A 17,035-nucleotide genomic window follows, 5' to 3' on the forward strand; every position below is an offset into this window, starting at 1 on the left:
TCACCAGGAATACACACAGCTATTAGGAAACATTGTGTCCCCATATATATCCCGTGTTAATTTCTATGCAGGATTTGTGGGCCGGGCTTGAGTACTTAGTATCCGTCACGCCTATTAACTGACGTCTTTCTAACTGTGATTTCGTTGTTTGGTATCAACGCGAGGTCGGGTGCTAGCAAGGTGCAACGCGCAGCTAGATAGATTACTCGCGAGGTAAAATGAGTCATATATAATGATTAGTCAGGCTTTTCCCACAAAATCCGAGTAGAGAAAATGGCTACTATCCACAATATATTAGATGTATCAGGAATATATAGATTTCTTCTACTTGTAATATTTAACAGGCCATGTTCTGCAGCCTTTCTGCTTGAAATAAAGGGGAGGAGGCGTAGGAACAGTCACTACTGACGTCCTGCTAATGTATTTGAACTTAGAAACCACGTGACCTTTGCGCGCCAAACCCAAATCTATAAACAAGTTCTCTTTGCGTGTTTTGATTGAGTAAACATGGGATCTACGGTTGTTCTATATATGTCAATAGCCAATTAAACTCTAGGAAGGAGGAGCGGACGGTTTAACAAAGTTTTAAGCCCTTCCCCTTACCTTCAATCAGATACTAGCATGGGGTCAATGGCTTCTTATAGTTTCCAAGCTCATAAATGTCCTATATATGTGAATAACCAATGATTAGCAAGGAAGGAGGTGGGGCGGATGATTTAACAATGTTTTAAGCCCACCCCCTTACCTTCAATCAGATATTAGCATGGGGTCTACATCCTCTTAAAGATCTATTCCAAGTAGAAGAAAACTACATATTCGTGTCTCCACAAACGTAAACCCAATTTCGCGACGAAAAAATGCATTTTTACTGGACTTTTCCCGTCAAATGAAAACTGATCTCGATTCATTCTTTTCCCCTGGCACGATCCCACCACCCACTATCACCACCACCAAAAACACGTCCAATTTTCTTCTTTTTCTTCCGTTATATTTTTCTATTGCAAAAAATACGTTACCAATTTTTCATAGCCTCAAAAGGCAGCTCAGCGATACTCTTCGAACGGATATATAAAATAATAAAAAAAAAAACTTATACAATTTTATTTTCATTTTTTCCCTATATAACCACGAAAGACAGATTGTGTTATTGCCCAAACCACTTCGTACCGGTATGTGCCGTCAACGGAAAAACTTATCCTAGCGCCTGTTTAGCCAAGTAAGCTAACCCCTTTATTCAATTCCTTTTTCTATTCTACTCCATACCTTATTATGTAACACGTGCCAATGTATTCGTGACCAAGTACTTGCTAGTCTAGTAACTTTCCCGGTAGATCAAAAACTCGTTAAAGGGGCAGTGAAAGAAATAACCTTTGTAATACCAGGGATAGATTTAATTTTAGAAGTAGGAATGGATGGAGAACAGAGTAATGTGGGCGCGCGTCAAAGTCCCGGACCCCCTTCCACGGGACGGAGGTGTATGAAAGTAGAGGCGGGTTATAGCGACAGAGGTAAAAAGGAATTACGTATTTTTCGCCGTCCCCGTCAGCAATGTCATCAAAACGTAGTTTAAGTGAGCCAATAAGACAACTTAAACTTTTCGTTACGTGTTGTAGGGAGGGGCTTTATACTGGGCTATGAGTCGTCGGTCTGAAGTAAATACTAACCGTTCTCCATTCCTACATCTAGAATTAAATCTATCCCTGGTAATACATAATATTCCAAAGAGTGAAACACCCTGTATACTCCCTGTTCTTTAGAAGTTTGCAATGATCACCTTTTTGCATAACAATGAGGTGATACAAGGGTGGGGTATTAGTTCATTAAGGCTCAATTAATTCAAAAGATTACGAGTGCTTCACAAACTTCATTAATATTCTAATTTTATGTTAGCATAAGCCAATGATACTCATAAGTGTTGGTACATAAGATATAATTGCCAAAGCACGCATTCTTAATTAAGGGTTAAAGGGACATCTCTCGAATGAGGAACATTTATAGCTAAGCCACTCTGTTTAAAACCTTCCCCAATTCCTTCCTTGGGGCCGTCATAGTATAGATGCAAAAGGCAAACTTTGAAAAGGACTTAAACCTCTTTTAATTCTTAATAAAGGTGTATGGGTTTCACCGAGAGTCAATTTGATTACGAAGCTTGCTACTACATCGACCCTTGCGAACCAAACCCCTGCTCTCATGGACAAAAGTAAGTAAGAAACTAGAGACACGAGTCGGTCATTTACCAAATAAAGCTGTAAATTGCCTACATAACATATTTTACCTGGTAAATTACCGATTCATAACATATTTTACCTGATAAATTACCGATTCATAACATATTTTACCTGGTAAATTACCGATTCATAACATATTTTACCTGATAAATTACCGATTCATAACATATTTTACCTGATAAATTACCGATTCATAACATATTTAACCTGATAAATTACAGATTCATAACATATTTTACCTGATAAATTACCATGTTTCGGCAATAGTTTCAATAATTTTGCCAATTTTTAAACCTTAAAATACAATAACTCAAATTACCAACAATGGTAATTTCATTTTTCAAAAAATTTAAATCGGTAATTTAGTAATTCTCTCTGCATATTAAACAGGATCGCCACAGACGTTTTAATCGAAAATTCCCTGACTTTAAATTGCCAGTCTTAAAGGTCTATTTAAGTAATTTCGGCTGACCAATTTTAATATCACTTAAATTTGTAGAAAAATTCAGAATGTCGTGGTTAAAATAACTAAAGCACTTTCCATTAACCTTTAAATATATATTACTTCTTAAAAAAAACAAGGCGAAACCGCCTGACTTTTATATCAATACTAAAATTCACACGATAATTCCCATCCATTATCCAATTCCCTGACGTTCCCAGGTACTCCATCGGGTATTGTGGCAACCCTGAAGGAAAAAAAAAAACCCCGTCACCCCGTTTTTTCCTCTCAAGATCAGAAACAAATAACGGATAAAACCACGTTTCTTTTTGAATATTTCAGATGCATTCGAAAACGGAGGGTTTGTCTTACAACCAAATATATATTCTGCCAGCAATACGAATGCGGTTAGTACATATATTTATTCATTTCTTTCTTGCGTTTTTGGCTACTTTATATTCCCAATCATATTATTAAACGTATATACCGAAAGAATACAAAGTGAATAACAATCCCTATAGAATACAACCCACCGAGTGTCCGTCGAATTAAAGCTAGTATTGAAAGGTTAGGGGAAGAACGTTATATGGAGATTGGAGGCTTATTCCACAGTTACATTTTGTAGCTTCGAAAACATTGTCTCGAAAAAGTAGAATGTAATGTTAGAAAAACACGCGAAATTTTAAAAGTTGAAACGAGAGTTTTTAAGCCTTTTTTAAGGTGGTAGTCGTTAAGTTTAAGTTGATGAAAATAATTTCAATCACTTTTTGATTAACAGTAAAGTTTGAAGCTAAAAATAGCTTCATAATAACAGAAGTATATAATACTTCTCTTCGAGAGAAGTGTACCTACCACAAAGCGGGGTGGGTAATTGTAACATGATTCTTCCCAACATCATTTTATATTTGGAGTGTACAAGGTTACTAAACCGAATCATGCACATACGAGATAAATAGTTCCATCATCATTACTCTATTAGCGCTGTTTAACTATTTGCCAAGGCGCATGCGCTTGTGCGTTTTTGTCCCACGTCAAGACAATCAAGGTTTGTCGGTTAATTGGTTGCTGAGGATTTAGTAAATACCAAACAGTTATAGAATTCACCCTGCACGGTGCGATGCCCATCTGAAGTTTGACGAGCAGGAGAGCAAGCAAAAAGGGTGATCGAGCCAGGGAAGAATCATGTTACATAACTGAAGTATTAAGAGGATACAGAGTGACATCCTTCTTCTGTTATCCCCTTCTGATTAAAAATAAACTCAGTATTTTCTTTATTATTTCAATTCTAAAAGAGAGACACATCCTAGACTCATCTACAACTATCCCTTTAATAATCTTTTCTTGGTATATTTTTTACAACCTAACCATGCAAAGAAAAAGATAGAGAGAGAGTGAGAGAGTGAGAGTGAGAGAGAGAGAGAGAGAGAGCGAGAGAGAGAGCAAGATGAAAGTTTTCTTTATATCAAGATTACTCTATATTTTATGTAATCTTCAGGATGCAATGCCATTTTCTTTCTATGAGTGTTTACATTACAAATCCCTCCGCCACAATTTTCCTCTGCTGTGTACTGCCCCCCCCCTTATTTTTTTCTCTCTCAGAGATAGATGGAATTTATTTTGGTTTTTTCCCGCTATTTCGGGCTGGTCTATGTGAGATTAAATTTATAGAAAATTTATAGTCATATCATACCGAGTATATATAGTTTACTTCCAAACAAAAAGGAAAACATTCGGAGATAAATATGAAATATACGAATTGGGAAGGAATGAATTCCATCATTGCTTTGTAGTTTCGATATGTACTTATCAATATATATTGATATCAGTCATCTATTTTTAACCATAGAAGGCTGAGATGATTTTTATTTTCTTGAGCGCAAGTTCGAAATAAATAACAACCAGGGATATATTTAATTTTAGAAGTAGGAATGGAGAACGGTTAGTATTTACTTCAGTCCAACTCATGGCCCAATACAGAGCCCCTCCCTCCAACACGCAACGAAAATTCTAAATTATCTTATTGGCTCACTTAAACTACGTTTTGATGACGTTGCTGACGGGGACTGCGAAAAATACGTAATTTCGTTTTACCTCTGTCGCTATGACCCGCCTCTTCTTTCATACCCCTCCGTCCCGGGGAAGGGGGTCCGGGACTTTGACGCGCACCCAGATTACTCTGTTCTCCATTCCTACTTCTAAAATTAAATCTATCCCAGTCACAACAAAATATTACTTTCGTTTGCGAAGATTGGAGGGTTTCTTTGGTTATGATTAAATTAATTAATTTAGATATTCTTCGGAAATATTTAAAGTCCCGATGCAAATTATTTAAAAATTCCATATATTAACACGCGTAACCTGGCTACACCAAAAACGGATTTATGGGATAAGAACATCGGAGTTGGCGAATTCACTCCCCATCCTCGCATACTTTATTGAGAAACTTCGTCTGCTTATATTTTGACTCCACCCACAAATTCTGTATATAGCTACTTCTAGAGATCGAATTTGTGGGTGGAGTCAAAATATAAGCAGACGAAGTTGCTCAATAAAGTATGCGAGGATGGTACTAGAGGCTAAAGCTACGATCCGACGTTCTTATCCCATAAATCCGTTTTTGGCTACACCTAGAAAGGAATCATTTTAGGCTATGTTAAATGTTCTGGTTTGGATAAGGAACTTTTAATGAATGTTTCGCTGTTGTATTTTGATTTTGTCTCGCATAGACAGCTATAGCTAAGATGCCCGGCGTTGCCCGGGTGTTTCAAGGGACATTTGTATGTGAATACTAAACACGTCTTTGTGTCCACCCGTATTAAATATCCTAGTGATGTTTGTTTTGGTTCAGAAACAAATTTTTACAACTGTCAATTTCAGTAAAACGAGTAAAACGACACATTATTAGGGGTTATTAAAGCTACAATGTTACGGTTCTAGAATAATAGAAAGTTTTTAGGGGCTCACGAACCCAAACTTCATTTACTCAACCACACCTCTTGTAAAATCTTCAGGCATTGTTATTAATATTAATCAAATTCGAAAATTAACTAATTCTGACTATGCATTAAGTACAATACAAACCACTTTCTGAAATATACAGGGCGTTTCTGATAATTTACAATAGTACTATATTAAAACTCTATATCTAAATGGTCCTGGAGATTTACCTCAAGTAGAACGAACCCCCAAATAATAAAATTTATCATATTTTATATTAAAAAAAATCATAAATCAATTATAGTAAATATTTTCTTGATAAAACGGAATTCTCCATATAAGAAGATCTTTAAAATAAAGGCAATCTAAGGTTGAAATCGACCCAAATCGTGCTAGACTCGGTTCGCAACATTTAAACTAGACTAGACAATTCGAAGAAGTATATAATGGAGCATATAGGTCTATATTCCCAACGTATAGTTCGGTAGTTTATTTCAAAGTTTCAAGACAACCGTGAAGCACGTTTAAAGGAATTTTCAAAGGAGTTTCAATAGGCAAATATCTCTAGGACCCAAGCAATAGCGGGGAGGGGAGGAAAAAAACAGCATCATCCAATAACAAATTCCTGGCATTTTTCTTGTTTCGTTTCCCAGTGGGTCGTACTAACTGCTCGGCGGTGGCTCAATCGCCAGTCTGCAGTTCTAACAAAGTGGAATACCCAAACAGCTGCTGGATGCTTAAGGACAACGATACATTGTCTTATCACGGACCTTGTATGGTAAGTTGCAGAAATCATAAGTAACATAATTTTCTACTAAGTTTCTAAGAATGGTCCAAGACATTGTGATTCACTGAAAGGTCTGTAAGAAATTATAGGCGATTGACATTTTGGCACAAGGGACACCATTTGCAAGATGGCCCCTTCAATTTAATTAGTATTATCAGGGATATGTTCAATTTTCGAAGTGGGAATGGAGAACAGAGTAATGTGGGCGCGCGTCAAAGTCCCGGACCCCCCTTCCCCGGGACGAGAGGGATATGAAAGAAGAGGCGGGTCATAGCGAGCGACGGAGGTAAAAGGAATTACGTATTTTTCGCCGTCCCCGTCAGCAACGTCATCAAAACGTAGTTTAAGTGAGCCAATAAGATAATTTAAACTTTTCGTTGCGTGTTGGAGGGAGGGGCTCTGTACTGGGCTATGAGTCGGACTGCGTCAAAGTCCCGGACCCCCCTTCCCCGGGACGGGTGGGGGGTATGAAAGAAGAGGCGGGGTCATAGCGAGCGACGGAGGTAAAAGGAATTACGTATTTTTCGACTTCCCCGTCGTCATCAAAACGTAGTTTAAGTGAGCCAATAAGATAATTTAAACGTGTTGGAGGGAGGGGCTCTATACTGGGCTATGAGTCGGACTGAAGTAAATACTAACCGTAAATATCCATTCCTACTTCTAAAATTAAATCTATCCCTGATACGGCAGAACTGAATCCATCAAATTAATTTGCTACTTCATTGCGAAGCGAAGCGATCATGAAATGATAGTCTGAACTTAGAGGAGTATAATTTTCCTTATGAATGAGAGTAAAATTCCTCCCTATCAATTCACGTAACGTTTTCCGGTTTGGCTTTTTCCAAGAGATTTCTTGGCAACGTATGGTTTGGTTTTCTGGAAGACATCAAAGACAGAAGAAGGGAATAGGTTTCTAAGGTCTACCGCCCGCCCGGAAAAGCCCCCAAAATCTAATATAAAAGAGTATACACACACATGGGGTTAAGGAGGTTTTCTCCCGCTATAGAGACTGCTCTCAGACCCTAGAAAAATAGCCCTAGAAATTGGACCAGATATCTCTAATCCCAAAACAAAGATTAATATCTTTTCATTTTGGAGTTTCTCAGCGCAACTATGTTGCAAGTCCATTCCTAAGTCCTAAACAAGGTGTTAGTAGCCGTTTTTTTTTTCTCAACCGCTTAACACTGCAGTAACACTCCATTTATTCAGTGTTATCAAAAACGGATTTATGGGATAAGAACGTCGGATCGTAGCTTTAGCCTCTAGTACCATCCTCGCATACTTTATTGAGAAACTTCGTCTGCTTATATTTTGACTCCACCCACAAATTCGATCTCTAGATTAGTAGCTATATACAGAATTTTTGGGTGGAGTCAAAATATAAGCAGACGAAGTTTCTCAATAAAGTATGCGAGGATGGGGAGTGAATTCGCTAACTCCGACGTTCTTATCCCATAAATCCGTTTTTGGTGTTATTTGAAGAAATGGTTCGTTTTAACTTGAATTTATGTATGATATCTATGGCGTAAATTTTAGAAATTTAATCCCAATTATGATTAGTGGGGATGTTTTTATTTAATGTGTTTACGTCTTTACGAAATTAAAATGATAGACCACCAAACCAGGACTCAGGAGTTCATTATAAAGAGGGTTATGGAATCTAGGACGAGGGACGTTTACTCTGGAGTAGCATCCTAAATGGTGATAACACGAGAAGGTCCTTCATACGCATGACCGTAAAATTTACCCATAGTACCCCGGTTTTAGGTTTAGCATAGATTATGTGTTAGGTGCCACCTGGTAATAGCAACAAGTACTACTTTTTACACGTGACTAAATAAGTAAAATTTTTACAAAGAAAGTTGGCTGCACTCAATGTTCAGGATGTTCAATCCTTGAAAAGCAAGATGGGGTATTTAAACCACCACTCCAGTATCAAACTTATCTCCTCCAAGGTCTAATAGAGCTATCTCAGAAGCCTTAGTGTGACGTCACCCATGCTATTTGCCCGTAGAACCAAAGCGGTACCAAACATGGCCGCCCACTGCCAAAGCTAAGTCCGCGACGTTTTACCTAGGCACTGACGTCACAACTGAGATAGCTCTATTCTGTCTAAATTTCGAATTTTTCAACAAGCTACAACTATTATACGCCATCTATGCGAAGTGGGCAGAAGCAGTGTTTTAAATTGCAGTTCTCAACCATAACTTCAACGTACCATATTACCCCAAAAACGATAGTTTTCTAAGTTTTAGCTAATTTAAGCCCTGGCTATACTGGTCTTACTATAAGACGGTAAACAATGTTAGCACGTTTTTTCACTGAAATATATATATAGTCAGATTCTGTGTAGCTCGCTTCATCTATTTTCTGCGGTTTGCAATTACGAGGAAAAGGGAAACTCGGGGTATTACGCTTTCAATGTTTAACGAGTTGTTACAGTTCTCTTGTTCGTTTTTCCGCAGAGGGAATGCAAGAAGACTGGTTCCGTTTGCGGGATTAACGGCGAACAATACAACAACGAATGTGATGTCCTGGCAGACTTTACCGCGGTGGATTATATGGGAGGTTGCCGCGCTTTCCACAGTAAATGATAAAAATTACTTCTCTTGCATGGTCCGTAACACAACCCAACCCAACACAAACCCAACTTTTTTTTTTTGTTCCCCCTTAATTTCTTTCATCTCATTTGCCTCTGAAATATTAATTACGCTTTTTATTGTTTCCCCAGGTTACGATGAGCAGTGCGACGGAGTTCTTTGTAAAGAAATATCCCCCAACTGCGTTCCCATCAAGCCTTTCGGAGCTTGTTGCCACCTTTGCGGTGAGGACTTTTTTGTTTAATTGAGCGTGTAAGCCCTAGGACTGAAGCAATTTTCCTATACCTTAATTATAATTAAAGAGGTAAGGCGCCTATTAACAGAATGGGCCTCTTGACAGCCTTAATAGCTATTATTACGTCAGCTTTTATGAACAGGAAAATTAGTTTCGCTTCGTAACGAATTGGTGTCCCAAAAAAGGGGTTTGCCAAAAAAGGGGGTTTGTTTTGTGAAGATACGTTCGCATTAGTGCATACAGAGGTATTTTATGAAGTATTGGTTTAATTGGGACTCAATTATGCCTTATTGAGGTCATATTGGAGCAATTTTTATATTATAACCAGTAGGCTGACCTTGTAATTCAAGATCCATGATGTAAACCACACATAAATACTTGTGTTCGTTTTTTAAGAAAAAATATGCTTAAACAGTTCCCCCAAAAGCACTGAAATCATGTAACTACCTATATTTGTCTCAATTACGTACGGTTTTACCATTAATTCGTGTTAATTTTGATTAGTTATGGCGTTTTAAACAAAAAATTGCCATAATTACTTAATAGAGTGCTGTCAGTTGTGACGTCAGATCCAAGGTTAAACGTCACGAGTCTGCCTTTAGCAATGGGCGGCCATGACAGTTACCGTTTTTTCTTTATGGGAAAACAGCATGGGTGACGTGACACCGGCGCTTCTGACAGCACTCTATATGCTTAATCAAGATGAACCAAGGCTTAGCAACCATACTTTGTAAGGTTAAATATAAAATTGTACCCCTCACTTAGTAGATATTCTCCATTGTTGTTATAAGACGGTTACTATAGGATATAATAATTAAATTCCAATTACCTTTAGATGAAATTAACTGTTATTTTCTTTCGTAGGTGGTGGAATAATTCAACTCGCGTATAGCACGAAAATGTTGGAATTTTTTCTGCAGACTTTACGTAAGACGGATGCTGCAAGCGTGCAATCGCTAGCGGCTTCTTTACGGCGCCATCTATCGGTTAGCGAGTGCAACTTATTCGCGCATTTAACCATAGACAAACAAATCGCGGTTGTGGTGACCGCGAAAGGGTTTGACCCTAGCACCACACTCGTTAAAGCGTGTGCTTTGGAGGCGGAACGATTAAAAAAATTATTAACGTTGCGAAGTCCTACGTTGGTTTCGGAAATGCCTTTAGCGACCGTTGTGGGGGCCGTGAATGTTCGACACCAAGTAACTTCCGGTGTTTCCTCTAATAATTTGTTACATATATCATCGAAACGCGCAATTGTTTACGTGATCGCGTTTTACGTTATCGTTATCATTCCAATGAAATTAATAAAGTTATGAATTTCTAAGAAAAATTACATCTGACTCTTAATTTTCTTTCTCTATTTAAATAACCTTTAAACAATCAAATTAGAAGGCAGTAATTCTGGTTCTTGGTAAAACCACTTGACTCTGAAGAAATGCGTTCTCATTAAATCGTTTATGAAATAATTAACCTATTTGTCCCTAAAAGGTCAAAAGTCAAAATTGCGATGAACCTTGGAGGAGAGATGTTCATATTGGATTAGTAATCATATTCTATAGTGCTAACACGAGAGGGCCCTTCGCATGCATGGCTTTATAATTACCCATAATACCCTGGTTTTAGGTTGAGCATAAGCTTTAGGTGCCACCTGGTTATAGCAACAAGAACTACTATTTACTCGTGACTAAAATAGTAAATATTTCCACCGAGAGGTGGCTGCACTTAATGATGCCCAACCTTTAATAGTATTCTGGGATTTCGAACAGCCACGGATGGGCCCCAACTATGCTATTCCAGTATCAAACTTCCCCTCCTCCAAGAATGAACCCCTGACCAGAATAAACACACCGAAAGGTCACTCGAAAAAGTGTATCCTGATTCATAGCGAAATGCACATAGAAAATGTTCTCGACTGGTTCTTGACCAGATAATGATAAAAAATATCCCAAATGTCAAATAAATTCGTGCTCACCACAGAATTGCGTGCTTAAAGGTTTTCGGCAATTTTTGACAATAAGTTTCTCGAAAAAAGGCCAGGAAAAAATATAAGCGACACGGAATCTTTCTAGTCCTGCCACTACTGAGAAAAGTGGGAGAGTGGTAGTGACGTCAATAAATAGATTATGAAACAAACTCCTCCCACTTCTGTAAGTATCATAGAGGGCACCATAAAGATTCCCAGTGTTGCTTCTATCTGTTCCTGATAGAGCAAGGCCAAGTTTCGTTCGGAAACTTAAGTGTAATTTATGATTTATAAATAATCCAACAACCGTGGCGTTTACCCTCAATTAATTTATGATTCAATTACTATCATACCTCATGAAATTTGTAATTCCCTTTTCTAGTTTCTTCCTACTAACTCATCTTCGTAATTGGGATTCTGATTCCTAAGGCTAATTTTAACATCCTTCTTTCATCTTCGTGGTTTTTCACACAAACATTTCGCGTTACCGGACATTTACCTTCAACATTAAAAGAAAAAAAATAGATGAGGTATTTGCGTCAGGCAACAAATAAACAGGACAAAAAGTAAAAACATTTATTTTGCAGAGAGTATAAGCTTAAACGTTGTTGGTTTTAAAACACTGTTTAACTTCTTTAACGTGATGAGAAGTCGTGTAGAAATTGTTCCGTCAAAGACTCGAAAGCCTAAAATTAAATAGGAAAATTAACGCTTCGAAACGTAATCTTAGAGAGTTTAATCTAATTTAAATATGAACGGGAAACTAAGAGTTTTGGTAAATAGGTCTTATCCAAAATCTTTTAATAAGTTCTCCCAAGCGTAGGGACTATCGTTGGTTTTAGGTTACCCAAAATTTTTGTTGGAAAATTAGTTTTGCAAGGGACATTTTGGGTCAAACCAAGATAAACAGTAGATAAAAATTTGTTTTTCTACTTCAGAGATATCAATATATAGGCCCAGAAATACATAGATTCTTCTACTTGGAATCATTAACAGGTAAATTTCATTTCCTTTCTGCTCGAATTAAAGGGAAGGATGTGCAGACATCGTCACCCTTAACGTCATCCATAATGTAACTTAGAAACCACGTGATATTGACGTATCTAGCGACCTGTGCCTTAACTCCCGCTACCTATAGCGTCGAGCCCAAAAGTAAACAAGCTCTCTTTGCACGTTCTGAACGAAAAAACGCATAGGGTCGATGGTTGTCCTAAATATGCGAATAGCCAATGAAACGCTAGGAATTAGGAGCGCGCGGTTTAACAAAGTTTAAAGCCCTCCCCTTTACCTTCAATCAGATATTAGTATGGGGTCTATGGCCTCTTAAAGATTCCAAGTATAGAAGAAATCTATGTATTCCTCATAGGTCACACTTTCAACGTGACTGGCTGATCGGTGTACACGATACTCTATTTGCGAAATCATATGGTAACCCACGTAATCTATGAATTAGGCGTAATCCCGTACAGACAAAATCAATGCGATCACACCCTCGAAATTTTGTTAACAAAGAACAATCTATTTTTCTGATGCCCCAGGTCTTCGTGTTTCAATCCCCCTTTAAAATATATATAGGCATAGACAACTGACATCGAGTAACGTGACAATGGACTTCTATCTCACGCTCCAAACGTATTTATCTCAATAAAGAAATCGTATAGTATATTTTTATCCTGTCGATGATTCTCACCTCTATCTCGGCCAAAGCATTGGGGTCAATCTCCGTCCTTACGTTCCCACTGCTGGTTGAAGACCTCTTGCTTTTGGTCAGTTGTTCGGAGGTGTTGGCGATTAAGACGGGAAATTCCATCCCAGCCCCGTCGTCGGCTAATCCTTTATAATGGTGGTCGTATATTGGACTCCAACCTCGCTGAGGGCAATTTTCCCCCTCTTCGGCCGAATCGCTTTCCGATTTGTGATGGCCATTGGCCGTGCCCGTGGTCACTTCCATTTTCTTGACCTTGTTCCGAGCTCGGGATAGTTGAGAGTCGACGAAATTACCCAATAACCTCAATGGACTAATACGATGGTGAGTTTTAGGTGGAGCGCTCTGAGTTTTCTCGATTGGCTTTTTCTGAGAATTCTGGTCCCAGACTAAATAATAAAAAAGTAACATAAAATGGAAATTTTAAGTTTCAAAGTCGTTTATGCGACTTAGAGTTTTATAAAGTTGCAAAAAGTCTCAAACGTTAGGCAATAGGTGAGAACAGGAATCTATACAGCCATAAGTTTATAAGATACGTTCCATCAGCATGACACTACCTATACTTCGTAATGCTAATGACGTTACTGAGAGCTAGTTCGAGAACGACATTCAAGAATTGACTGAACTCGGTTAAATTGCAGTCCATCTTACTATTTAGTCTGTACTAAGCCTTTCACAGCGACTCACCAGGCGTCGCTTTACGAGAATCTAGGACCTACGTCACTTCTCGTCGGTAGTGGTGCTACGCAACGATTCCAAGTAGCTATATGTATTCCTGATTTTCTAAGATATAATCATTTGGAAAATTGAGGTTAAACAGAAGTTTTTCTTTTGGTTTTGCTAAATATTTATGATTATGAATGGAAAACCAAGTTTATGTATTATCGAAAACTTTCATAAAGTTCGAGCTTTGGGATTTAGTTCATTAACTCCCTAAATACTCCCTAGACCCTTAGTCTAGACTGAAAGGGATAGTTGCATCAGAAAAGACCGGAAATGAGCAAGAAATTGTCTTAGATAAATCTAAAAAATGACCGATAACTACACGGGCTCACAGGACTGATATTCCAAATTTAGAGACACCCGTGGCTAATATCAGAAGTGTACTACAAAGGAGAGTAATTGTCACATGATTCTTGAATCCCAAACATCAGAACATTTGGAGCAAGGTTACTAAACCGAATTACATACGCGATAAATAGTTCCCTCATCATTACTCTATAAGCGCTTAACTATTTACCAAAGCGCATACGCTTGTGCGTTTTGGACCCACGTCAAGACAATCAAGGTTTGTGGGTTGATAGCAGAGGATTTAGTAAATACCAAACAGTTACAGAATACACCCCAATGGTGCGATGCCCATCTGAAGTTTGATGAGCAGGATCGCAAACAAAAAGTGCATGACCCTGGGAAGAATCATGTTACATAACTAAAGTATTTAGAGGATACAGAGTGTCATCCTTCTACTATTATCCCCTTCTGCTTATATTAACAACTCAATCCTTTTTAAAATGCACAGAGAATTGATGACTATCACTATGCTACAGTTAACCGTCAGCGCCCAATACTAACCATCACCATTAACCTCTGACCTAACCAGTAACCCTGGCCCCCTGAGTGACTACCACTTTCAAGCAATTTTCTGGTCACGGTTGAAAAAAGCGGTAAATGATATGGACAGCTCCCATTTTTTTTTTGTTTTTTGTCATCATCTTAAACGAAATGTCTCGGTAATAAATAGTGGTTTAGTAATCTCTTCCAAGGAAAAAAAAGGAAATTTATCTTTAGAACAAGAAAAAAACCACGTTAATATTCCCATACTTGTAAAGTCTAGAGAAGGGCCTAGATTGTCGTCTACCCCGAACGACAATATTTCTTATAAACAACAAGATTAAAGATTAAATATGCAAATTTCAAGACTGGTCAGGTCGTCAGGAGGTATTGAAAATTTAAATATTGCTCAGAGATTAAAAGTATATTGGAGGTACATGTATGCGCGTTCATCCAACCAAGGGTTAAAAGTTTAAAACTGGATAAGGCAGGCTGTAAGAAATGATTATCTTGCTTTACTGGACACGCTTAATTTATTCAAAATTCTGAACAAAGTTGATTTGACGGATGACGTATTAAAACTTGGGAAAACCAAATTAATAATTGAAATCTAGAGAAAAGGTCATCTCGAAGCTCCCGCCCACAGGTCATTTCTACTGAACTTAATTTAAACGTGAACTCTAAAACGCATGTTGTCTTCTAAAATTGTTCACAGAATTAATTAGGCCTATCTTCATTTTAATTATATTAGATTTGCAAAATCCCTATATAGTTGCCTAAGTTACTCTGACCTATAAAGAGGGGGTCCGCGTGTCCACACCTTAGTTCGGAAACTTAGATTTGACCAAGAAGTGCTATCTAGTTCACTAGGGAGAAGGTTTAAGATGCCTAAGTATTCGCGCGCCATTCGTCCCCCTTTCAAAATATAAGGGGGACATAAAAGGAGGCCGGGCTATTTCACCTCTCCTCAGTCGGAGAAAACGTAATTTTCGTCATTCGCGTCGCGCTGACGTGAGTTTTCAAGAACCAATGAGATGCTGGTTGTAATTTAGAGGCGGGGATTAACTCCGGACCTACTATACGTTTGGACTAGAGATAAAGCTGGAAACGTGGCGAATTTATATCTTCTCCCTAATAAACTAGATATCACTTCTTGATTTGACTAAATTGATTTAGAGACTTTGTAACCTAACTATCTTCGGGTTTGTTTTATTCTCTCTGTTACCGCGATCATTTCCTACACCTGACTTGCGCAGAGAGAAGTATCTCTCCTCTCAGAGCCTTAGTATAAAAACTGTTCTAGAAGAAAAAGGTTAGTATTAGTAAATACTGACTGGAGGTAGTTGAAGAGGAGAGTTTGAGTGACTCGCTGAAGTACTTCTTGACGGATTTGGGTGAATTTCTCCTAACGAAAGAGCCCTTAGACTGTTTCCTCTCAAGTCGATGGCAATCTTCGTTGGATCTGGAGATCCAAATAGCGGGCAGGTGTGGATCGGAAGCCCGTTTCGGAGGAGAATTTCCCGAGACGTGTAGATCGGCGTCCGAATGGAGCCTCTTCATTTCGCTCTCTCTCTTCCGGCCTAACTTCCTGTAGGCCACTTCCGCCCGCATCTCCGTCTGGCCCAAACTAGTATGGATATTTCGAAGAGCATTGTTCAATTCTTCCAACTGTTCCTCGTAGAATTCCACTTCCTCCGTAACGCAAAGAGACTTGGGACGTCGTTTACTTTTGCTAGATTTCGAAAGCTGTTTCAATATCGTATCCGCCTAGAAGGAATCGTAACGTTAAAAAAAACATTGAAAGATATTCAAAGAATGGAATTTATTGGTCCATTTCCCGAAATCAACCCTATGAAAAACTTGGGTTTCTTTTTTTCCCCCCTCCATTTTAAAATAAATCTAAAGATTCTTTTTCATCGAAGAATCTTCGCAGATATTCTCGATTTTTGCCCCAAAGAAAGAAATTTCCTTAGGCATATACCCATCTTCAAGACCAGATTAGTTTGCCGCAACTACTTTTATGGTCTTTGAGGTTTAATATTGAGTATTAATCCGCACTATTTCTGGCAATTTTGCAAACAGCTCACGAAGAAAAGTACATAATATGGAACGAAGGAGCTAGCGACAAAAGATTTTTTCTTTCTGAATATTTAAATCGCTAAAACCCTACTTTTTCTTTCAGTTTTTTGAAAGATTTTATCCTTTATGTTTAAGAATACGGATGTAATAGAGTGAAAGGTGCGTGTATAAGAAGAAATCCGATAAAACCTTAAAGTAGCTAAAATAATATACCATAAAATTTAAAACAGCTAAGCTTTCTTTGTTTATTGTTAAGCCTTTCGACTTTCGTAAGTTAACTTTCTGCAGTTGTTAAGTTCCAAAACTTTAAAATGTTCATACACTTCAAGGGTTATTGACCTTTAGAAAGAACCCCTTAAATGTCACCCTCTATTATACCAAAGACCATGTAGTCTACTTAAAACACAGACATTAAATATTGTTTAAGAAAGAATTTGGCAGAAAGTTTGAAACTTCGTCTAGACGCATACGATCTTTTAAGTTCGGCGCGAGAAATTTAAAATTTTCA

The 17,035-nt window shown here is 38.0% G+C and overlaps 2 protein-coding genes across 8 annotated transcripts in view; one reads left to right on the plus strand and one right to left on the minus strand.

Moving 5' to 3' along the window:
- Reck (Reversion-inducing-cysteine-rich protein with kazal motifs) overlaps nt 1-10,562 on the plus strand; it is an 83,856-nt gene extending 73,294 nt beyond the window's left edge. Inside the window, exons 13-19 of the mRNA XM_089859065.1 lie at nt 1,135-1,216; nt 2,111-2,200; nt 3,013-3,077; nt 6,261-6,385; nt 8,860-8,980; nt 9,126-9,218; nt 10,094-10,562. Of these exons, the coding sequence (XP_089715191.1) occupies nt 1,135-1,216; nt 2,111-2,200; nt 3,013-3,077; nt 6,261-6,385; nt 8,860-8,980; nt 9,126-9,218; nt 10,094-10,545 (1,028 nt within the window). The 3' untranslated portion in view covers nt 10,546-10,562. The remainder of the gene's footprint in view (nt 1-1,134; nt 1,217-2,110; nt 2,201-3,012; nt 3,078-6,260; nt 6,386-8,859; nt 8,981-9,125; nt 9,219-10,093) is intronic.
- The window catches only part of LOC149710110 (uncharacterized), a 91,031-nt gene that overhangs the window by 35,965 nt on the left and 38,031 nt on the right, over nt 1-17,035 (minus strand). For 5 of the 7 annotated variants that reach the window (XM_089859139.1, XM_089859156.1, XM_089859148.1 and 2 more), the window contains 3 exons: nt 15,783-16,215; nt 12,883-13,286; nt 11,755-11,878 (listed from right to left, as the gene is read on the minus strand). In XM_089859139.1, the coding sequence (XP_089715265.1) occupies nt 11,828-11,878; nt 12,883-13,286; nt 15,783-16,215 (888 nt within the window). In that variant the 3' untranslated portion in view covers nt 11,755-11,827. Of the gene's footprint in view, nt 1-11,545; nt 11,692-11,754; nt 11,879-12,882; nt 13,287-15,782; nt 16,216-17,035 lie in introns of those variants that run through there. The other 2 variants (XR_016376655.1, XM_089859161.1) reach the window with 2 other exon arrangements.

This window comes from Phalangium opilio, unplaced genomic scaffold, assembly GCF_054372755.1.
Source record: "Phalangium opilio isolate 3A_F unplaced genomic scaffold, DU_Popi_V2 ptg000011l_1, whole genome shotgun sequence".
Taxonomy (NCBI): domain Eukaryota; kingdom Metazoa; phylum Arthropoda; class Arachnida; order Opiliones; family Phalangiidae; genus Phalangium; species Phalangium opilio.